Here is a 22170-nt window from a genome sequence, read left to right on the forward strand (position 1 = left end):
CGGTGGGTCAGCCTGTGTTGTTACAAACTGTGCCCACCTTCTCGGCGGCCATGGAAAAATACTTGAAGGCGGTGTCGTTGCTCTGGGGCACCACAGAGCCGCCCTCAAGGAACATCTTGCCCAGGAAGGCCATGGCATTGGCATTGCCCGTGTTGGCAGCCTGGGTGAAGTAGCTGAGTGCCCGCGAGTGGTCCTGCTCCACTCCGCGACCGCCCTGGTAGTGCAGCTGGCCCAGGCCCACCTGGGAGGAGGAAAGAGTGGTGCACAACAGCCTTCTGCACACCTTCATCACAACAACACCACGGGGCACACCAACAGCAACGACATGTACTACACTGTCTCTACAGTGGGAAATCGGTGCACGTTACACACTGGTGCATGACCGCAGGCATAGTAAAACATCATTAATTTGGACTTGATGGAAGTGGGGGAAAAAGGGCAAATTACCGTATAAACGCGTGTAAGGGCCGCACTTTTTTTTCCAGACTCGAGGGCCAATTTTCGGGGTGCGGCCCTTGCACGGAATATACGAAAAAAAATTTTTTTTTTTCTACTAAAAACACACCAATCAGGGAACGAGCAGTACGGCATTTATTCTAGGCTCAATCTTCACTCGTGGAGTCTTCCGACTCCGAGCTGTTGCTGTGCTCTGATGCATGGTCATTCCACAAGAAATCGTCTTCAGTCCCATCTAAACTGTTGGATATTCCGGTCACCTTAAAACTGCGGGATACAATGTCCGCAGACACGGAGTTCCATGCGGACACAATCCACCCAAGCACAGTTGCGAGCGGTGCCCTCTTGAGTCGTCCGGTCGGCGTCTCTTCGTGATCGTCGCTTGCCATCCACTCTCTGTACTGTCTTCGGAATTCTACCTTAAAAGGGCGATTAATGCTCACATCCAGGGGTTGCAGCATTCCGGTGAGGCCACCCGGAATCACGGCCATGTCTGTGCCGATACTGCGCAGGCGTTCTTTAACCCTATCCGTCAAGTGACCGCGGAAGCTGTCCAAGACGAGGAGCGACCGTTTGGCCAACATGGCGCCTGGGCGATTTTGCCATACGCTTTTAACCCAGTCGAGCACAAGCTCATCGTCCATCCAGCCCTTTTCTTGGGCTCGAACTACTACTCCCTTGGGGAAAGCGTCTTTAGGAACCCTTTTCCTTTTTAACACAACATAAGGGGGCAGCTTTCGCCCGTCCGCGGTGACGCACAGCATAACTGTGCACCGTTGGCGCTCCGCGCCGGTTGTCCGCACGACGACACTCTTCGTCCCTTTCACGTCAACTGTGCAGTTCTCGGGAGAGTAGTACCACACGGGGGTCTGATCGGCGTTCGCTATCTGTGACAATATGTAGTTGTGCTCGTGGCGCAGACCGATTACATATTTTTGAAAGCTGAGCACCTTGTCAGTATAGTTCTGCGGCAGCCGCTGGCACAGCGTGGTCCTTCGCCGAAGGGACAGGCCCTTCCTCTTTAAAAATCTTCGCATCCAGCCTGCACTAGCTTTGAAGTCGTCGCGCGGTATGCCTTTCGCACGCGCCAAGGCTTGCGCTTTCACCCGCAACATGTCCGTGGTTAACGCGTAGCCGTTGTTCCGCACTTCCATGGCGTAGCAGAGCAGCTCGTTCTCCAGTCCCGGAAACTTGCATGGTTTGCCTCGGAAGGCGCGCTTTTTGCAACTTGAGTTCTTCAATGCATCTTTTTGTAGGCACCATCGTCGGACACACTTCTCGTCCACGTCAAATTTTCTGCCCGCCGCACGCTTGCCGTGTTCAAGAGCAAACTCCACTACTTTCAGTTTAAAGCCAGCTGTGTAGCTATTCAGGTACTTGCCCATCGTGCTAAAGTTGCTACGCTGGGCGCAAGTTCATGAACAAAAGCAGACAGCGCACGAAAGCCACAACTAGAACAAACTGCCACGCTACAACTCGCGTGCCCTTGACAGCCACAATAAAATGGAGCTGGTGATACTGATGCCGATATGGATAGTGGTCGCGAGGGAGAAAAAGTTGACGATGATGATGACCCGCGGCCTCGGGCGTCATCTGTAGGCAGCACGTGGAAGCTCCTGTGCGCATGCATTGCGAGGGCTATTCCCGCGTGGGTCGGGTGCGGGTGCGGCCCTTACAAGGATATTTTTTTTTTCAAATATTTCCTTCGGAAAAACAGGGTGCGGCCCATACACGGGTGCGGCCCTTACACGCGTTTATACGGTAACTGAAAGTCTAACTATCAAATCATTGAAGAAAAAAAGGCATCCGATAGCATTGGCATCAAGGTAGATTAATTTCATAAAAAATCTGGCAACAGTCACCTGCTTTCGGAATGAAAACGCCACGGTTGTATAATTTTTCATCGAATTCTTCATTTAATGCCCGCATACACACTGCGCCCACACATATACACACAAGCACGAAGCTGGACTGCTCAATTATGTTTAGTCCTTTTGCTGTTTCTTTTGCAGTTTGATGCAAAAGCAATGGATCCTCTTCACATACACTCATATACATATATGCACTCATATAAGGGCTGCTGTCAGTTGGTAATAGAGAAACAAAAGAACAATGTCTGGCCGGTGATTACGGCATGCCGTAATGCAAGATTTGAGCTCAATTGCCAAGGTTTTACGATGTAGGGGCAACCACACGCAGAACATGCAGTGCCAAACAATGGCGGTGCACGACCTCAGCAGTGTCAGCAACACGCCAGTGAGAGCAGTACAAAAAAGCTTCATCACGCACATCTCAAAACACTGCTTTCAGTCCATACTCTCTGAGGAGCCAAGCAGCTCCCCACACGCGCCCTCCAAGTATTTTCTGATCGAGTTGTAGAGCTCCCGACATCTTTATTGTTGGCTGCAACTATAAATAAATGCCATCGCTGAAAATTATCCTAATCTTTGCACACTGGCGCCTACGACTGCTGCGGAGCGAGACTTCCACTGAATACGAAACAAAGCGGCGCTGTGGAAGTCAAGCAACCCTGTGTACCGCATGTGCTTTCGTAGACTGATGGCAATGAAAGATGCGAGTAGCTCGTTACCACAAAGCACAGCTGGTTTGGTTTTCTTTGTGGGATCTTTACTGACTGACTTGTCCGAACTTCACGGGACCAATCACGGTGAGATAGGCGCGACAGTTTAGTGTCGTTTATGAAGTTCAATGTCCTAAAGTGACATCAGCTATGAGGGACCCTGTAGCGGAGGGCAAGCTCTAAAATTTCGATCTTGCACACGGGTACCTTGCATTTCGCTTCCAACAAAAAGTGGCTGCCATGACCAGGATTAAATCTGAATCCTGAAGCCGAGATTACAAAAGTGGTTGCTTCCCGTCGTTAGTGCCAACTACATGCGCTGAATCATGTGAACCATCGGAACGCACACAGAACCGCTGATGTCCCCTTCATTTATCGTACTGGAATAAGAAGTTGATGAAGTTATTTTAACGAAGAAATTTTTAAAAAATCAGAGAATCCTGAAGCCGAGATTACAAAAGTGGTTGCTTCCCGTCGTTAGTGCCAACTACATGCGCTGAATCATGTGAACCATCGGAACGCACACAGAACCGCTGATGTCCCCTTCATTTATCGTACTGGAATAAGAAGTTGATGAAGTTATTTTAACGAAGAAATTTTTAAAAAATCAGAGGTCAAATGTATACATCGGCAAGTTATGATAGATATGCACTGGAACTCACCTGAGCTTGGACGTCTCCCTTATCAGCCAGAAACTGGTAGTACTGGATCAGGTCGTCGTCGATGAGCCCCGACGAGGAGCCGGGGTTCTCAATCTCGTCGAGCAGTCGGATTCGCTGGATCACAGTCGAGCCGCCCTTGTTCACGTCCTGCTCCACTGGAAAAAAAAAAGAAGTAGCCGCAATGGAGTCAAGGAACTGCCTGGTGGATAAGCGCAAGGCCTAACTAGCTTTGAATGGAGAGCTTACCGACTCTTATCGACATTAAGGGGGCGTTGATAAATACTGAACAATACACCGCTCACGTAGAGACAAAAAAAAAGTAGTGCTAACATTGAGTCACGTGGGAGCAGCAAGGTTTCGCCTGAACTGGTTTGCTGGTGTCTGGTGCCTCAAATAAATAAACATTGTGCCCCTCGTGCAGTTTTCCTGCAGATTGACCAGCTTTCCAAGCTGCCCGATGGATAAAGTGATGTTTCTAGTGCAAATTAGTTTTTTCGGACTGCCTGGTTTTCCGAGCGCTTTTTTAGCCCCTTATGCATAGTTTTTTTTTTTTTTTGCGACTATATTTGAAGTTGATGAGGCCAAGGCATTTCCCTGGAAAAAAGGAGGACTTAGCAGCAGTCACAAAACTCACCCCTCTTGGCGACTTTCCGGTAGTAGGTCAGTGCCGCCTCACAGCTCGTGAGCACGCTGGTCCCGTACCAGTACCGGTAACCCAGTGCCATTTGGGCAAACGGGTTGCCGCCCAGGGCCCCAAAGGTGTAGTAGATGAGCGCCTTCGCCTGGCTCGAGTCGACGCCCAAGCCGATGGCATAGATGAAGCCAAGGTACGTCTGGCCAGCTGGTGAGCCGATCGAAGCCAGGGCCTCAAAGTAGAGTCGGGCCTTGGTCACATTCTGGGCAACCCCGTCGCCAAACAGGTACGCCTCGCCGATGGCTTCCTGGGACGCCGCGTGACCAAGGTCGGCCGCCTCCTCCAACAACTCGTAGCCTCTGAAAAAAGATTTCGGCAAGGTGATGGACCAAACTGAGATCCGCAGGACACCGTGATGTCAAACAGGGATTACCAACTTGACTGTATCAACTGAGCAGAATAACCCATGTAAGAAAACTGTATACGACAAATTTGGTATAGTTGGGAACAAATTAGAAAAACAATAGTTAGTAACAATGATCTATGCCTTTATTTCTGCACCATGCAATCACGTTCGACTACAGTATAACCGCTTTATAGTAAAGTCACTTGAACCGGCAGAAATCTTTACCATATCAGGGTCTTCACTATATCAGTTGTTGGTAACGGCATGGTCCTGAAGGTGATGGCTGGCAATTAAATGGCTACTTATTAAACACATCTTGTTGCTTCATCAAAGAACAAAAAAACTCAAACACCTCCCATTTCTCTCATCATCTCTTCGAACCATTTTTTTTTCAGTTAAATATCTTTTGTTAAAATTTGTGGGAGTACCTAAGCATGAAGGCAACGTGGCTACCAATACAAATTAACTTGATTTCATGTGCAAAACGAAAGCCTTGCATGAACAACACTGCGTCATCTTCTGCCATTTGTCTCTCGAGAGGTTACAGATGAGAAATGCGGCGACAGTTGCACTGCGAAATGGCACACATCGCGCCTTCACTTCTTGCAACCGCTGCCTCGTGCTGCAAATGTTCGGCCGTTTCTTTTTTTCCTGATTTCTCGCAGCACTTTTACTCTCTTTTACCTTTTCAACAGACCATGCCACCTTCTTTCTGTGCTGGTAGCCAGATTTACTTTTTTTTTTCCCTAAGAATTGCATGCTTCCCCTTAAAGCTGAAAGGCCTACATAAAGCTGGCTGCTCCTCATGGTTGTGAAGTCATCAAAATTTTTTTATTTTTCAATAAACAAAAATTTGCCCCATTAAAAAAAAGAAAATGCGCGGTGTGAATTTTATTTATTTCTTAATAAAGAAAAAGTTCCCTCACAATCCTAGGTAACACACCTGCGGCTATTTCAGTCCGTGAGAAATTCGTCACCAAAGCCAGACACACTTTACTATAACCTATCTTTATCAAAAATGTGACTACTATAAAGGGGGAAAATTGTAGTCGTCTGTGGAAGATGACAGGGACTTCAGTTTAATTTTACTGTACCTGAGGTTTTGCTATGTCCGAGCTTACTATAGTGGGGTTCTACTGTATATCAAACAAGCAAGAGGCATCGAAATTCCGAAGTTTAGAAATTGGTATGTCAGCTGGCTTTTTGTTAAGGTAGCAAGAAAACCTTTTTTTGTGACGGAGGCAATCTATGTGGAGGTCATTGCACATTTGAGTTGCATTCTAGTTGCAGGATGTTTTCACAGATGGCGCCAGCTGCCCCATACAGCTGGCTTCATTTGTGAGAACACATTAGTGACATACCAGAGCCAAATGTGCCAGTACAGAAAAAATATTTGGCGGAACTGCAAGATTTAAGATCACTCCATCCCTACAGCCTTCTCTTCCTCCCCGCCTAGATGGTAGGGTGTTAATGCAGTTAAACTGAGTAGCCCACGTGGGGTGATCAGCTGCGATGATGGCTACAACGTTAAGTAACCGTTTCTTGCGAGGAATCCCTGGGTTTGAATTCATTCTGCTCCGAAAGGCATCTAGCTTGGCAGATGCAAGCCGCAACATTTTTGGTTGGGTTTGGCTGCATGACGAGTGCTTTGGGGCTAAAAACGCTGTTGCCAGATGCAGCATCCTCGCTCTAGGAGAGTTGGATCACAATGATGAAATAAACTAGGAAATTGCTTTAGGTTGCCATAATCGAAAGGCAGCTGAAGGTTCCTTCAGGGCAATAAGAAGTATGAGAGACAATAATGTACCTAGAAGTGAACATGTTTTTAATTATCAAATGTTACTTAGCAATCAATAAGAAGCAACCAAGCATGAAAGCGCCTAATGTAATCACAAAAGCAGAGAAGAAACTTGCTGCACGAACAAGCATTGTGTGTGGTGATGACTTACTTTTTCCTGTCTGAGTCCGTTGAGTTTAGCAATGCCTGGGCCGCCTCGTATAGGCTGCTGGCTGCAGATAATGAAGAAAACATTATGGGGGTCACTGGACTCTCCCCTTACCGTGCCCACTGAGCATCGTTAGTCAGCTAATGACGACATCATGCATGATTCTGAAACCTGTTGACACTGCTTTCGGAGTTGCTGGGCCATCTGGCATGCAATTAAACAACCGAAGTTTTCCTTTCAGTGTACAGTTTTCTTCTTGTCTCGAGGCACCATTCTCAAAGATGACACTTGAATAATCAGTGGGTTAACGATGACTTCGAGACCCCCTGCGCACTCTGCACCATCATGCTTGTAATTTGAACAACCGAAGTTTCGTTTTCAGTGCATAGTCGAGCCCATTTATAATTAACGTATGCTTGCTTATCACAAACGGGGATGGGGCTAATGTCAAAATACGTAGTAGTTAAGGTGCCCCATTTCGGATGAAAATGGCCACATTACTCTGTTATAACGAACAAGGAGACCAAGAGACTCTCCACTGCAGTTGAAAAGATGCACGGCTTCTGCCAATGCGGTGACGACCAATGAGCACTGACGAAATATGCAGCATTTGTTAGGTGCAAGACTGAATTATGGGGCGTCCGTCCCCTGGCTTTGAATCGCTGCTAAGCAGTTTAACGGTTTCAAACGGCAACTTCCACGGCAACCCGACAGACGTACATGAAAGCGTCCCCGTACGTCCAGTGCCATCCTATGTCAGGAATCTGAAACAGGCGCTCATCTTTGTTTGAGACAATTTTTTTTACTGAAAGGTTTTTTTTTCTTTTTGGCATGATATAGACGCAAGTGGGCATCACTGTCTCTACCAATTGGTTCTGGTCAGTCATGAAAAGCGCCACCTCGGTTTTACATGGAGTAAATCGGACGGACTAGTTTAGCTGCTTGTGCATCGTTTCCATTGGAAGTAGGGCAATAATGAGACACTCTCCAATGTCAACAAGGTAGCCTGCAAAGAGCACTCAATCGGATTGAACATGGAACACGAGCAGCGCCCAATGCAGCCCTCACACAAGGCTGGGGATGGAAGGGCGGGATGCATTCTCGGATTGTCTTGTTCCTTTTTTCAAATTGGTTCACAGGAAAGGAAACACTCAGTATCTGACACACTTGTTCTGTGGACACCTGAACCGCGCCATAAGGGAAGGCAGGGAGGTGGGAGATAAAGTGGGAAGAGAGAAAGAGGAGCCATAGTGGAGGGCTCCGGAGTAATTTCGACCACCGGGGGTTTTTAACATGTGCTGACCTCGCACAGCATATGGACACCTTTTCGTTTCGCCTCCATTGCCGGCAGTCAGGAGCGAACCTGGGTGCTCCGGCACAGTAGTAAGGAGTCTTACCATTGTACCACCGCGGCGGGGCTGCCTCGTTCTTCTACTAACTTGGTATGAATTCCATCTCGCAGCCTTTGCCACTATTGTTACCCACAGAAAGTGAATGCGAATTACACGAGAGGGAGAATCCTCGGCATCCTTATGTTGCTTTGGCTTGCACCATTGAACCTCTTGACTACACTACAATTGTTCAGTACTATCGTCGCTGCCGTGCCACGTTCCCGCCACCACATCCCACGCTTTCTCACATCGACAGCACGTACTGGCGACAACTCCAAACACATTCGTTTCCATCGCCTGAATTTGCCCACATATTTCACCCCACGGACTTCCCACCGTACTGCACCACATGCAACGCCACCCCACCCACCCTCTACCATTACTTATGGGAATGCCCACATCCAATCCGCGTTCCTCCCGTCAAACACCCCACCCCCTCCTCCTGGGAGGCTGCCCTTCTAGCCACGCAACCTGCAGATCAGTTACGGCTGGTCGAGCGGGCTAAGCTAGAAGGAACAGCCAGAGGGCTCCTGGACTAAGAGGTCCTCCTGGGAGTGTTTATATATATATATATTTTTTTTTTGAATAAAGTTTTTTCCTCCTCCTCCTCCTTTGGCTTGCATTCCAAGGGTTAGATGTGTTTTAAGTCATCCTCCTTCCAAAGATGATAGATGACTGGGATGGCTTTAATCTAGGTATGCTAACAGATCTACGAGATGCACTTAAATTGACATAAAGCGTTATGAAAATGTTTGAATGATAAGTTGTACATTCTATCATTTGTTTGCAGCATGAAATGGACTGAAGGGGGGGACAGGGTTCTGGAAACAATTCTCTTTATTTTTAGGCTCTATACAATGAAAATGCGCAATCTTGATAAGTTCTTTTTTGTACTGATTTCAAATATGTAACCATTATATGTCAATTAGATTTTTAAAATATTTCACGTTTTCATTCTTCTCTTTATAGAAACAATAAAGAAAGAAACTACTCGTCAGAAAACTATCATTAACATATGGCTAGATAGTGTACAGTATAAGGAACACAACGTACGAACTACTTTTTTTGATCCCGGCAACATCCGTCATTTAACAACTTGTTCAAGTTCGATGTGGCAAAAGCGGCTGATGAATCATTTTAATTAAAGCAGGCAAAAATTAGTAAGAAAAAAAAAAGAGAAATCTGTTCCCAAAATTGCATAGTTTGATCACCTAAAAGTGTGCTGCAATAAAAGTTATTCCTCTACCTGCTCCAGCCCCGCCGGGGTGGTGCAGTGGTAAGACGCCCGACTACTGTGCCGGAGTTCCCGCGTTTGAACCCGACCGCGGCGGCTGCGTTTCGATGGAGGCGAAACGAAGTGGCGTCCGTGTGCTGTGCGATGTCAGCGCATGTTAAAGATCCCCAGGTGGTCGAAATTACTCCGTAGCCCTCCACTACGGCCCCCTCTTTCTCTCTTTCCACTTTCATTCCCACCCTCCTCCCTTCCCTTATGGCGCGGGTCGGGTGTCCACAGAGCAAGTGTGACAGTTACTGCGCCTTTCCCTTCCTGTAAACCAATTATTATTATTATTTACCTGCTGCAAACGCGAAGATATCCTAAACAAGAAAACGGACAAAATTTTGTGGTAAGAGAAAAAATGAAAAGAGACGGGATTCATTCAGCTCGTTTGCAATTTATAAAAAGGAATGAATGACCTAGGGAGTGAATAAATTGATAGGTATGTTTTAAATACTTTGCACTTTTTCGTGACTTTTGGCCCCTCTGAAAGGGATAGTAACATAAGAAAAAGCTAGATAAATAAAGGCACACAAAAGAGAAATAAACCTGCCTCTTTTCTCCTCCTCTGTCAATTCTCTAGGAGCTGATTCAGGTGGTGGTGCTTGCGTCTCGTCGCCGGTCGCTTTCTCCGGGGCATGCGTGTCGGTGGCATCAGAGGTAGCATCTGGATCAGAGTCGCCCTTGGCAGGTGGCAGCACACCGTCACCACCAGCTTCGTCCACCGCTCTCTGTTCGGCGGCTACATCATCGACCGTCGATGTCATCTCACCTTCTTTTCTCTGCATCGATTTTAAAACCAAGACCACAGATCAAAGGTTTCAAACATCTGCCGAAGACATATTACAGCAGGCCTAATACAGCGGAGTTATAAAAGACCGTGATAGTGCCACGAGATTTCAGCAGTCTGTTGCAAAAAGAGTCAGCAAGACCCAAGTATTGCTGAAAGTGACTTTAATTCACTGTGAGAAAAGCTAGAAAGTTCAAAGTGAACTGTACAACTAAAATCCATTTACAGCAATTTGACCCAAGACAAGGTCAAGTGTGCACACCCCATGGATGTGCAGTGATTGCACATATATGGGATGTCCCGTCGTTGGAAAGGTGCCCCTGCATGCAAGAGAATAGTTTTGTGCTCCTATGCGCGTACTGAGAATCCAAGCTAAAGCTTGCTCCTCGACATTAGACCAGGACTTTCTTCCTAGACGCGGCCCCACATCATCACACTGGCTGCCATTGGAGCTGGTACAGCATGTGCGCCTCTGTGAGGGCAGGTGGCAACTTTTCGCCAAAGACGTGGGGTTTCTCGTTTTTTGTACTTGTTTGATCGCCAGGCTCACAAGAGTCTAGTTAAAAATCTATTGTCATCTGCGCTCTAGAAAGCGAGAAATAATAATTAATCCACAGTCTGTGTGACCAACGCGTACTAGCCCTGTTCCTCAAAAGTGAGCTGCCAACCCATCCTGATAATGCAGTGTGGGAAGTCGAGTCACGATAAAATCTGCCCACCTCAAGTTTTCGTGCCTGTTCGTTGAGCGTGTCGCTGCTTGCTGTCTGTACAGTTCGTGTTGCAGGCATGGGTTCGAAACGGTTCTTGCTGCGGGCTTCCGGTGCTCCCCTTTCGTCTGGTTTTGACGCCGTCTCATCGTCGTCACCAACAACCCTTGTTTTGGACAGCGGCGGCAGGTGGACTTCCGAGGCAGGTGCCTGAAGAAAAAAAAAAAGGCCAACTGAGCAATTGCTAAGGCTAACTGAGCAGTTACTTCATTCCTGTTCAAAAGGCATCTCTGATCTAATGCAGCTGTAAATCTCTCGACTCAAACAAGCATACCTCTACTCTTGTATGCAAGCCGGCGACCACTTATCTAAAAAAAGTGCGTATGTTAGGTCAAACTGTTCTTCATGTAATCAATTCATCTTTACACGAGATGGCTAAGTCATTCTGTTAAATATTTAATTCAATCCAGGCACTTTTTACTGCACCTTTACTGCTCGCAGTAACTCGTCAATAATCTCATCAATCAATAATCTCAGATGGCCTGTCAGTGAAAGTGCTCACTCACACCAGCATTGCCTGTCCAATCATTTGTGAATGTGAGGTGAGGGTCAAAGTGCGATGACCGACCTCTCCAAAGCATGACTGAGAGTCTACTGTCCGTCGGCTGCTAGCGTTCTTTCTCTGACAATGATTAATCAACTCGCCCAGCAACATACTTGACAGTCTATATCCAGAAAAACCTCACTCTCTCCCGATTGCAAAAAAAAACAAACATGTAAGCTGTCAACAGCCTGCAGTATTGCAGCTAAAATAAGAAGAAATGAAGATTATCTGCCGATCGACATAAGCATACTATTAATCGCTAAGTGCACATGATCTATAAGCAACAGAACAACAAATGCATGTGAATCTAAGGTGCTTGGCTGCAGCGCAACTAAGCTGTCACATTCCTTCAATTCTCATTTTTACCTACATATGCTCGGCACTTCACTGCTCTCTATTCAGTTACTGCCAAATTTGTACAACCACCTGCTTTCTTATCGACCTTACAACGTGAAGACCCAGTTCTATGCAAGGTGTTAAAAAAAAACAAAACAACAACAGTAAGGACAGGTAACTCCACCTTTAACGGTATGGTGTGACATCACTAACAGCTGCCATTTGAGGCTCCTCTTGCTACTCCTTATTCAGATACAAGCACTTTCCTACACATATAATCAGTAATCCATTGACTAGTGCATCTGCTATCCCATACATATTCATTAACACACAGTCGTAGGCTATGGCAATATGTGGAGGACCAGCTGACATAGACGTGATGCCACACTTTAACCAAGCCTTTACCGCGTGGCTGCACAAATTGGGGGCAGCGCATGCGAGTCGGAATCTAAGGGTCCTAGATGGCTTGATCCATGTATCACCATAACCTTCCTACCAACTCTACCATGCCATGTAGTCTCTTGACGTCACACAAATTGGAGACCAATGAGTGCCCCGCCATGTCATTCGCCAACTACCACCTTCGAGAGACATGGCTTGCAATTTTTTGCTCACAAAGCTGACGTCAATAACACTGAAACTGGACTTTCTGAAAAAGGGGGCCTTTAACATAACTAGACTCTAATTATACATTAGACCTGCAACTTTCCCACAATATCAGACTATGCAAAAAAGAAAAGAAGAGAAATAGTTTTCTCCCCAAGCAAACCCAGTCATCAGCAAATGGATAGATATTAGTGAGTAACGCAGGAAACATGCAATGACAGGGAGACACTGTTCTTCTATGCCCCACCTCTAGTGGCCGCTGAGAGGCCCCCTCACCTGCAGCCCTTCCTTCTCCTCGCCACTGCTCGTGGAGTCGTCGGAGTGACGCTTGCCGGTACCGTCCCCACTGTGCCCACCAGCCCTGTCAGAGCTGCAGGGAGCGGGCAGCAGGGCGAGTACCAGCAGGCAGCACATCAGTCCCGACCACCACCACGCCCGGTACCACATCCGCCTTCTCGAGCCAAGATGCATCTCGCCCAGCCTTGGTCGCTAACAATGCATCTGCAACAGACACGTGCACACCCGACGAAAAGCACTCTTGAAGAGACATCAAAGCCAATCAATAGTGCACTGAGCAAGCAACACAAGAAAAAGAATTGCAGTCAATTTAATGATGGAAAGCCAAGCCGGCAGCTCCCTACAACTTTGTGACATCATGTGCTCTCGTCGCACCACACAACCCATCGATAAATCAGTGCTCAGCCATGCCACCTGTCAATTACTTCCTGATAGAACAATGCCTGTGATTTTATGCTCACAATTGCCAACAACACCAAAGCTGAACTTTTAGATTCCTGCAGAATGGGGCTCTAATGCTATCGTGTGAAAAAGAAATCTGCATGTCCAAATGAATGCTTTAATTTCAGCAGACTGTGTTTATGCACTGCGCTAACAGCGCTTTTAGCAAGATTCGCTGCAGAGATGTCACCGCTCTTCCATGCTGCAGGTTACACTGTTGAATACACCTCTAACAACTTACCTGCTACCAGCAAAGGTGTCTCTCGAAATGCAACTGTAAAGCACAATCGTGAGTCAGGAAAGAGTAAATGTAGGTTTGGTTTCACTTGTGGGGTTTAACGTTCCAAAGCGACTCAGGCTATGAAAGAGACTGCGTAGTGGAGGACTTCGCAAATTTCGACCCTATGGGGTTCTTAACGTGCACTGACATCGCACTGCACTCGGGCGCCTTGCTCTTCGCCTCTACCGAAAAGCAGCCGCCGAGACAAGGATTGGATCCCACATCCTTCGGCACAGTAGCCGAAGTAAAGGTAGAGCATACCCAGGGGGGCCTTTATGAAATTTAGACGCTCTTTCAAAAGGACAATGGGAACGACTCTGTCCAATTACTGTTTGGAGCAAAAACTGATTCTCTGGCTCTAATTTCTGGCTGTGTTGACAGTTGTCCGACAGTAATAATAAAAAAAACATTATCACCTCGAAAACTTTATGTTAAAGTCTACCCGTCAGTCAAATCAAATGCATGACGTCCCTACTGAAAATGACAGATTGCTGCCACTTTTAAGTGAATGGTGGAGGAACGTAACTTCTGGGGCCCGTGCCTAAAACTGGTGTTAACACATGCATCTTGCTTATATAAACGGCCAATGATGGTGTTGTGGTCTTTTCCGAATTTAAAAATTTCAGTTTCCGCCGAGAGTCGCCTAGTCCTGATTAGACTGTGTTATCGTACCGAAGAAGATCAACATTATTTGTCTTAGACTCTTCAAGACCCCAGATGACACAGAAAAGGGACTATAAACCATCAATTTATTTAGGTCATGTAGAACGAATCAATTAGAGCTTCATTAGAAAGTACTGCAAGCCTTAAACATGCTCCAGCATGCTAAGCTGTGTGGAAGGTAACACCAAGTAACTTCTTCGAAAATGAAATGTAAACAGTACACAATGGAAGCCTTGTCACACCTGATCACAGCACAATGCTTACTCACAAAGATGAAAAAATGTCTGCTAACAAGTCTCCTTCCCTTCACCAATAGACCTTTAAAACTGAGTTCAAATGCCACCACCCTGTTTGACACTAAAATGAAGGAAACATCTGGAAACACCTGCTTGCGCAGAACAGAAAAGAGTTGTTGCACGAAGCTTCCCACCCAATCTTTTTCAGATCAAAAACATGCTGACATGAGGGTACTGAAAAGGACTGCAGAGGCATAATTTCCATGCTTACCACCAAACTGTTTCTGGCCATGTCGTTAATACAAATCCCGCCAAAACGTAAATTCATACCATCGTACGGCTTGTAATCCCCGTTATGACTCTATTCCATAAGAACCCCGCCGCTAAAACCCACGACACGAACACATAAATGATTGAGATCAAACGCCACGTCCAAGATCGCATGCTATCGTTCCTTTGCATTCCGCTTTAGGTGTTGTCTATGTCTACATCTTAGCTGTTTAGCGTTGTCTGCGAAGGAAAAGCAAAGATAGCGCCGAAAGTTTGAAACAAATAAGACGCGACCTTCACAGAAAACTGGTTATGCGCACTGCTATCGAGTTCGTCGAGGGCAGACAGAATTAGGCGGTGTGTCAGACGAGACGTTTTTACAGTTTCGTTGTGCACAGCTTTTTCAGCAAGAGATACTAACGAACATGCAGCATTGAGGTTACAGTGAAGAAGTTAAGGACGGCGGAGGACCACGTCGCTTAAAACGACGTGGCCTTAGGAGCAAGAGCTACTAGCCTGGATCAGTATCGCGGCAATGCCCGCAAATGGACTGACGCCGGCAAAAAAAAAAAAACACCCTCGCACTTCGATAACAAGGGGTCCATTTCGAACTGAACAGTTCTTCAGCGACCACGGATTGACCAGAAAGCGATACGCAAACGAAAGGAAACGACCTCCAAAACTGCGCAAGCTCCAAGTGGCATCGGGGACGCCAGTAGACACAGGGGCGCGACGTTTGCGCGTTTGACCGGCGGACGTCAACGCCGGCGGCTGACGTCTCCCAAGGGCGCACGACAGAAACAAAAGAGTACTAATATATATATGCGAGCTAAGATACATCGAAACGATGATCGCCGACTTGCCTCACCTGATCGATTTCACGCTTGTGCTGATACGCTGAAGGGGGCTTGGTCCGTCCGCGGACGACGCCAGCTGTCCGTCGCTGTGACGATCATTCCGGGCGGATGCTGCGCGCCATCACAGCTTCGCTGCGGGAATTTGGGATTTATCGGGCGCACACGGAGGTGGGCTCAAGCCTGGGCTTCGCGACGATTCCTGCGATGCCACGTAAAGCAAGAGCACATTGCAGTTGTCTACGAGTCGATGTTCATTGGACCTTCTTTAGGCTTGCCGTCTTTGGCTGTAGTTTTTTGTTTTAGCACTACGCTAGGCGGCGCCAGCAAACGGACAATTTTATTCACGCCAGCGAACGCACAAGAAGCACCATAGCGAAGCACTCTACTGTGTCTGTCAGGCACGCAAGCATGGAGGATGGAAACACGCAATGATAGTTTATATCGTTCATATTGTGACATCTGTGACTTACAAATAGTCCGGTCCAAAGCCTGCGTCGATCTTCTCGCGATCACATTATCGGGACGGTCAGTTGTTGTTGTGGCGTAGGAAGAAGGAAAAGAAATTGCACGGGCCTGCTACTGGCTCTGTAGCTGAGCCACCTCCGCTGCCTCGTGTGGACAGAAGAGAAAATGAAGAAGAAAGAAAAAGAAGAGGGAGAGAAAGATACGCGTCGCAACAGCCATCGTTCACCACCTAAGCAGTGGCGGGTGCAATGACGGCCTACAGCAGATACAAATCCGGTGGCTGGCCAGGCCCCGACGCAATTGGCGTTGACCTAGCATCCTAGCCCCGTAGGGCCAGGAAGTGCCACCTTTCACCAACTCCTCCCGCCCGGACGGTCAGTGCAATTTACAAGAACGTTCTGTTTTGAGGAATTGTGTTGCCTATGCTGTTTTCAGAGAATCAAACGTGGATGAAGTTAACAACGCTGCAATGTAGAAGGGTAGATATATTTTGATAGTAATTGTAGCGTATGACAATACTATGGTGAAAGGAATATGACGGCATAATTGCAAAATTTCGCAAAAGACGCCAGCGTGTCCCTTTACTTACCATTTATTAGAAAATATATGCGCATTATCAAACATCGGCGTGCATATCACCCGTGTGCCCTTTCGTGCTCTCACCAACAAAAACGACGTAAACAGCAAACATGAGGTTGCAAATATCCGGGCGCCTTTTACGGCGCTTATATAATCATGCCCCACGCACTACATGTACAATTTCTTCGGAAGCACCGCACACCTCACTTCGTGGTGATACACATCTGGTACCAATGTCCTGAGAAAGACGTTCAGCACCATGGCTGTGAGGCCCCATACTCGGAACTGGCCTGTCAGAAACACCGGCATCGCATAATCGCCGCGCGGGTGCCTGAACTGCGTGTATCGAAGGTTTGTCGGCTCGCAAAGCTCTTCGAGTGTCCTCAAAAAGGCAAGCTGAACTTCTGAGTCATTGACATTGAGATCTGCTGCAAGGTCAATGTCCCGACCTTCGCCAAGAAACGCCACGACCACGGTCATAGTCAGTTTGTCACGCGGGTTGTAGAAAGTCGGGAACGCGCCAACCACTTCGACTTTCTCGCTTTTGATGCCCAGTTCCTCTTCAGTCTCCCTGAGCGCAGTGTGCACTGGGTCGATGTCATCGACGTGCTCCATACCTCCCGGGAAACACACGTAGCCTCTGTGGCGGGGCAGTCTGTTCGAGCGCAAAGTGAACAGTATCGATGGCTTGCCCTGATTGCTCGTGCAAAGCGGAATGAGAATCGAGGAGCGGCGGTGCTCGGAATCGGGCTTCGCCGGCTGAGTGGTGCCCAGCTTTACCTTCTTGATGTTTTCGAGGCACGACTCGAGTCTGGAACGCGAGAAGGCGGTGTCCAGAGCCATCGACGCATTTGTACAGAAGCCAGAGCGGAAAGCTCCATACTGACGAATGGTGTTGCAGAACATCGGAAGGCGAATGCAGCGAGTTCGCAATAACTCGCGGAATGTCAGCTTCCGATGAATGCGGGAGATGTTGCGACGGTTGTTGGAGTGATGTTGTGACTTGTCACCATGCGCTGAGGCTTACTTTAAAGGCGGGAAACCGTCACGTTGAAGTTCGCCGAACTGGAACGAAAGAGACGCATCAGCTGCAGGCGTCCATTACCGTAGCCGCAAGCTCCTTCGTGCATGATGATGATAGCCACACTGTAAAAGAAGAAAATTCAGTTTAGTTATTATGAATCCTCAATACCAAGTGACATAAAATTAAAACAAGCAAATACATGTTTTTTTTATGTATTTTGAAAAAAAAAAGTAAATGTATTTGTTATGATTTAATGGTTTCTAGCCCCAATTTCGGTTTCAGATTCATTATTGTTTTTCAGACTCGTCTGAGGATGTCGATGAAATTAAAATCTCCCTTGCAATTAAAAGCACTAAAAACAGCTGCCAAGCCTTCACCGAGTATGGGGATGCAAACAGACCCACCGAATACTGCACCAGCAAAACAAAATTGGGAAACTGATAGAGAGCCCCGCCGCGGTGGCGCACTGGTTTAGTCGCCGGACTACTGCGCCAGAGCACCCGGGTTCGAGCCAAACCGCCGGCGGCTGCGTTTCGTTGACGGCTAAGCGGAGAGGCGTCCGTGTCTCAGGAGGTCGAAATTACCTCCACTGTCACACACTCAAACAGTCGGACACACTAGGAACGAAAATTTACGGCTTTCCAACGTGGCATTGGGAGACGGAACGACGGCAGCGTTGGATTCGCGTTGTCCGTCGCGAAAGATATACGTTTAAGCTCCGTTTCTTTTTTTTTTTTTTAAGCACATCATGCTGTAGAAGTAGGCACTTGTTAAAGTCATAAAATGTGCAAAATGAGCGTCTAGGCATGTGCCATGCATACTGCACATACATATGATGTTGGATAAAGGCGCAGTAGATCGTTCATTGCATGCGCGTAGCAGAGTATGCTGCTTATTTGTTTTTATGTTTTCCTCTGTTTTTATGAATCATCTCTGCAGCGAAGATGACATGAATTGGGTGCCTTCGGCGAAATCAAAGATATGCAGCAGCCATTTCGGGGGAAATGCGAAATCGAACGAAGAATGGCACCCGTCCTACGACACAAGTATTTATCCTCAGTCTACAAAAGATCGAAATTCCTACAGAGGAAACAGCACAAGGCGGATGTCACATAAACGAGAAGAGACCGTAGCGCGAGGGCCGTACACTGCGAGATAGTACAACGCGAGATTGGCTTGAAAAAAAAAACAACAACAACTACAACAAAACATTGTGCTGGATCGACTCAGAGCCGCGCTCACACAGGGGACTCTTGCTGGAATCATTGTTGGCACAAGGAAACATCAACTTGTACACAGGATCCCTTCACGCGTGGAGGAATCCTGATTACTAATATCCTCTTCCCAGAAGTGTGTCTTGCGCGTTAGCGTCATCGAGATATTTAGTCGCTGCCTTGACGTCGGACTTTAGGTGTGCAACCCACGTGTAGAGGTCGGTTATTTTGCCTTCATTGTCACCTGTCCTGTTGTCCCGAAATTTGTCCCATTCCACTATCGCCGGCTTTGCATGACGTTTGGGGCCAGGGCTACCCCCAAGTTTAAGCGCGATTATGTAGTGATCGCTACCGAAGTTCATGTGCGTGTTGTTCCACTGGGGACTGAGGGTGCGCCTAGATAGTGTGAGGTCAGGGGATGTATCGACGCTAACACTGTTCCCAATTCGTGTCGGACAGGTAGGATCTGTATGTATAGTGCACCCTAGGTCTTGCATATCATCCCACAACTGCCTCCCTTTTGGGCAAGGCGTACAGTATCCCCACGCAGGGTGTCTTGCATTGAAATCTCCCATAATTACTAACTGATGTTCCCCGCTGACTTGCTCTGCTTTCCTGAGCAAAGTCCTGAATCTGGCCTTGCGCTGCCTCGATGAGCTGTAAATATTGAGGAGGAAGATACTGGCCCTAGGACTGGTTCCCAGGATAATCTCCACAAAAACATTTTCTATCTCTGGCGATGCGAGGTCGTGTTGCACTGCTGCCATATTTTTTTTAACTAAAGTTGTCACTGTCGCCCGCTCCCCCTTATCGCTGTGGAATGCATGGTATCCCGACAGTTTAGCCGGGCTCCCGGTTTCCTGAAGTGCTAATGCGAGAGGCGCATGTTCTATCGTTGTGAGGAACTGCTGCAGCACCGGCCGTTTCCTTCGGAATCCGCGACAGTTCCACTGCCATATCTCATACTTAGCCTTGCCAGCCATGTTTACTCGCAAGGGTCTGTTCGATGTTCTGCTGCCAGGCGTTGATGCCTAGCAGCTCGTTCCGGAGTACTTGAGACTCCTCAGCTTGTTTTTGCACTGCCCCCACAAGCGTCTGGAGTTGGGAGGTGATTTGATTTAGGGAGGCGGCCATCGAATCTAGCGCCCCCTCAATTCGGGTCACCCTTTCTTCTACTGACTTTTCCTCGGAGGGATCCTCGCGTACTTTCCGTTTTACAGGTGGAGGGCTTGCCGTGTCAGTGATCATGCTATCCTCTTTAGCGTTCTGCGTATTGAGCCTGATATTGAGATTAGCGGCTGTGCCAGATTTGGACTGCCCCTGCTGTTGCAGATTTTGAATTTGACCTAGAAGGGAATCTACTACCCCATTAAGATTTTGTAGCATGCTTCTAAGCTGTCTATTTTCATCTCTTAGTTTTGCCAATTCCTTCGGGGAGACCATATCTGAGAAACTCACCCCCTGCTGCTCCTGGCTGCCGCTCCGCCACCAGGCGTCCGCCGGGTCCCGTGAGCTGGAACATTCCACCAGTTCCGTCTTCTTGCCGTCTAGCCGGGGAAAGGATTCGTCCCTGGCCTTGCACTCTCGCCCTTGCTCGCTCTTCGATCTGCTACGCCGACCCGTCGGGGGTTGGTCTTGAGCTTGCGGCTGTTGATGTTGCTGCTGTTGCTGTTGAGTCAGCTTGTCCCATTCCTTCTTCTTAACGTGATGTGGGGTGCGATACATTTCCTTGCACTTCTTGTCTCCGAGAATATGGCCTTTCCCACAGAGCATGCACTTTGGCTCACAGCGATGCTCCTGTGGTGGATGCTCCATGACGAACTGCGCGCCATCTAGTGCCTAGGAGTAAAGCGTAGTTGCTTTCGGAAGCGCGTTCTAGAGCTGAAAAGGATTTATAAACATTGGAAAGTAGCGAAGATGCACTGAAAATGTCAGGTGGCTGATATATATTCGTGACCCCCATCTACTGCGCCTGTTTTGGTGCACTACCATTAGAGCGCCCATTCACCGATTTTGCTGACATCTGTGTGAAGCCTCTCCCGAGTCGGGCAGCACTTTTGAGATGGGAATGAAATCTACCGGAACATCCTCATTCACCGATTTTGTCGATGTCTGTCTTACCGAAGTCATTAGCAGGAACTCCCAACTTGGGTTACACTTTTCAAATGGGAGTGAAACTTATGAGCCAGCCCCCATTTACCGATTATTCGATGTCTGTCCGAAGCCGTCAGTATAGAGCTCGCAACTTTGGCTGCACTTTTGAAGGGAGAATGAAACTTACGGGGCAGCCCCATTCACCATTTTCTTCGATGCCTGTCTATACGAAGTCGCGAGCAGCAGCTCCGCTCTTGGGCAGCACTTTTGAAATAACAATCTAACTTACGAAGCAGCCCTCATTTACCGATTTCGTCGATGCCTGCCTCTCTGTACGAAACCGTTAGCAGGAGCTCCCATCTTGGACAGCCCTTTTGAAATGGGAATGGAACTTACAAGGCAGCCCCCCCCCCCTTTCCCCAGGCCCATTTACCGATTCTGTCGATGTTTGTAAGTCTGTGCGAAGACATCAGCAGGCACATCAGCATTCATGCTGAATATCTAATGGCTGTTAAAGATGCAAAAAAGAATTTGTTTGATAACATCCTCCCATCACTTCTGCAATCTAATCCGCGTAAATTCTGGAATGTTGTTGGGGGCAAACAAGACAAGGTAATTCAACTAGCCCGTTCTGATAATGTCGCGATTCCTCCGAACCAATGCTGTTCGGTTTTAAATGATGTATTTGCTTCCATTTTCCACAAAAGTGTTCCTAATATTGTACCGTCTGTAACTAATTTTTCTTTTTTACCAATGAACTCTATCAGTATAGACTGGGTTGGCATACAAAAGCTGGTTGGAAATTTGAAAATATCTTCTTCGTCAGGTGAAGATGCAATCAACTCTAAAATGCTGAAAATCACTGACCCATATTCTTCCATTTTGCTTTCGATGCTCTTTTCCCAGTCTCTAGGTTCCTGGGTACTTCCAAGCGATTAGAGGGTTGGCAATTTTGTTCCAGTACCTAAACCAGGTAGCGCTCATTCCCCCGATAACTATCGTCCTATATCACTCACAAGTATACCATGTAAAATTTTGGAGCATATTATATATTCTCATCTGATTGATTTCCTTGAGTCGAATTCCTTCTTTTCAGCACAACAACACGATTTCAGGAAGACATTTTCATGTGAAACACAACTCATATGTTTTACTAATGACCTATTTGCCCACACTGACTTGAACATTGGCGTAGACAGTGCCTTTTGGATTTTGCGAAAGCTTTTGATACTGTTTCCCATGATCTCCTAATTCTTAAACTTAGCATGCTTAACATTGACCCTAACGTACTCAACTGGATTAAAAGTTTCTTATCAAATCGTACCCAGTATGTCTCTGCTAACGGCTGCTCCTCC

General features: G+C 47.3%; 2 protein-coding genes across 2 annotated transcripts in view; both read right to left on the reverse strand.

The window, feature by feature from the left end:
* LOC146173695 (protein sel-1 homolog 1-like) overlaps positions 1-15723 on the reverse strand; it is a 38238-nt gene extending 22515 nt beyond the window's left edge. The window contains exons 1-8 of the mRNA XM_084583432.1: positions 15451-15723; positions 12672-12896; positions 10862-11059; positions 9902-10134; positions 6689-6745; positions 4334-4692; positions 3700-3854; positions 38-241 (exon numbers count right to left, since the gene is read on the reverse strand). Of these exons, the coding sequence (XP_084439558.1) occupies positions 38-241; positions 3700-3854; positions 4334-4692; positions 6689-6745; positions 9902-10134; positions 10862-11059; positions 12672-12866 (1401 nt within the window). The 5' untranslated portion in view covers positions 12867-12896; positions 15451-15723. The remainder of the gene's footprint in view (positions 1-37; positions 242-3699; positions 3855-4333; positions 4693-6688; positions 6746-9901; positions 10135-10861; positions 11060-12671; positions 12897-15450) is intronic.
* Positions 15724-16480: 757 nt separating this feature from the next.
* LOC146173696 (mitochondrial coenzyme A diphosphatase NUDT8-like) lies at positions 16481-17617 on the reverse strand. Its single transcript, XM_084583302.1, has one exon. The coding sequence runs from the start codon at positions 17387-17389 to the stop codon at positions 16652-16654; it is 738 nt and encodes a 245-aa protein (XP_084439428.1). The 5' UTR covers positions 17390-17617; the 3' UTR covers positions 16481-16651.
* Positions 17618-22170: the final 4553 nt, after the last annotated feature.

Source organism: Amblyomma maculatum, chromosome 11 (genome assembly GCF_055883805.1).
Source record: "Amblyomma maculatum isolate TAMU_Amacu chromosome 11, ASM5588380v1, whole genome shotgun sequence".
In the NCBI taxonomy this organism is placed as follows: Eukaryota; Metazoa; Arthropoda; class Arachnida; order Ixodida; family Ixodidae; genus Amblyomma; species Amblyomma maculatum.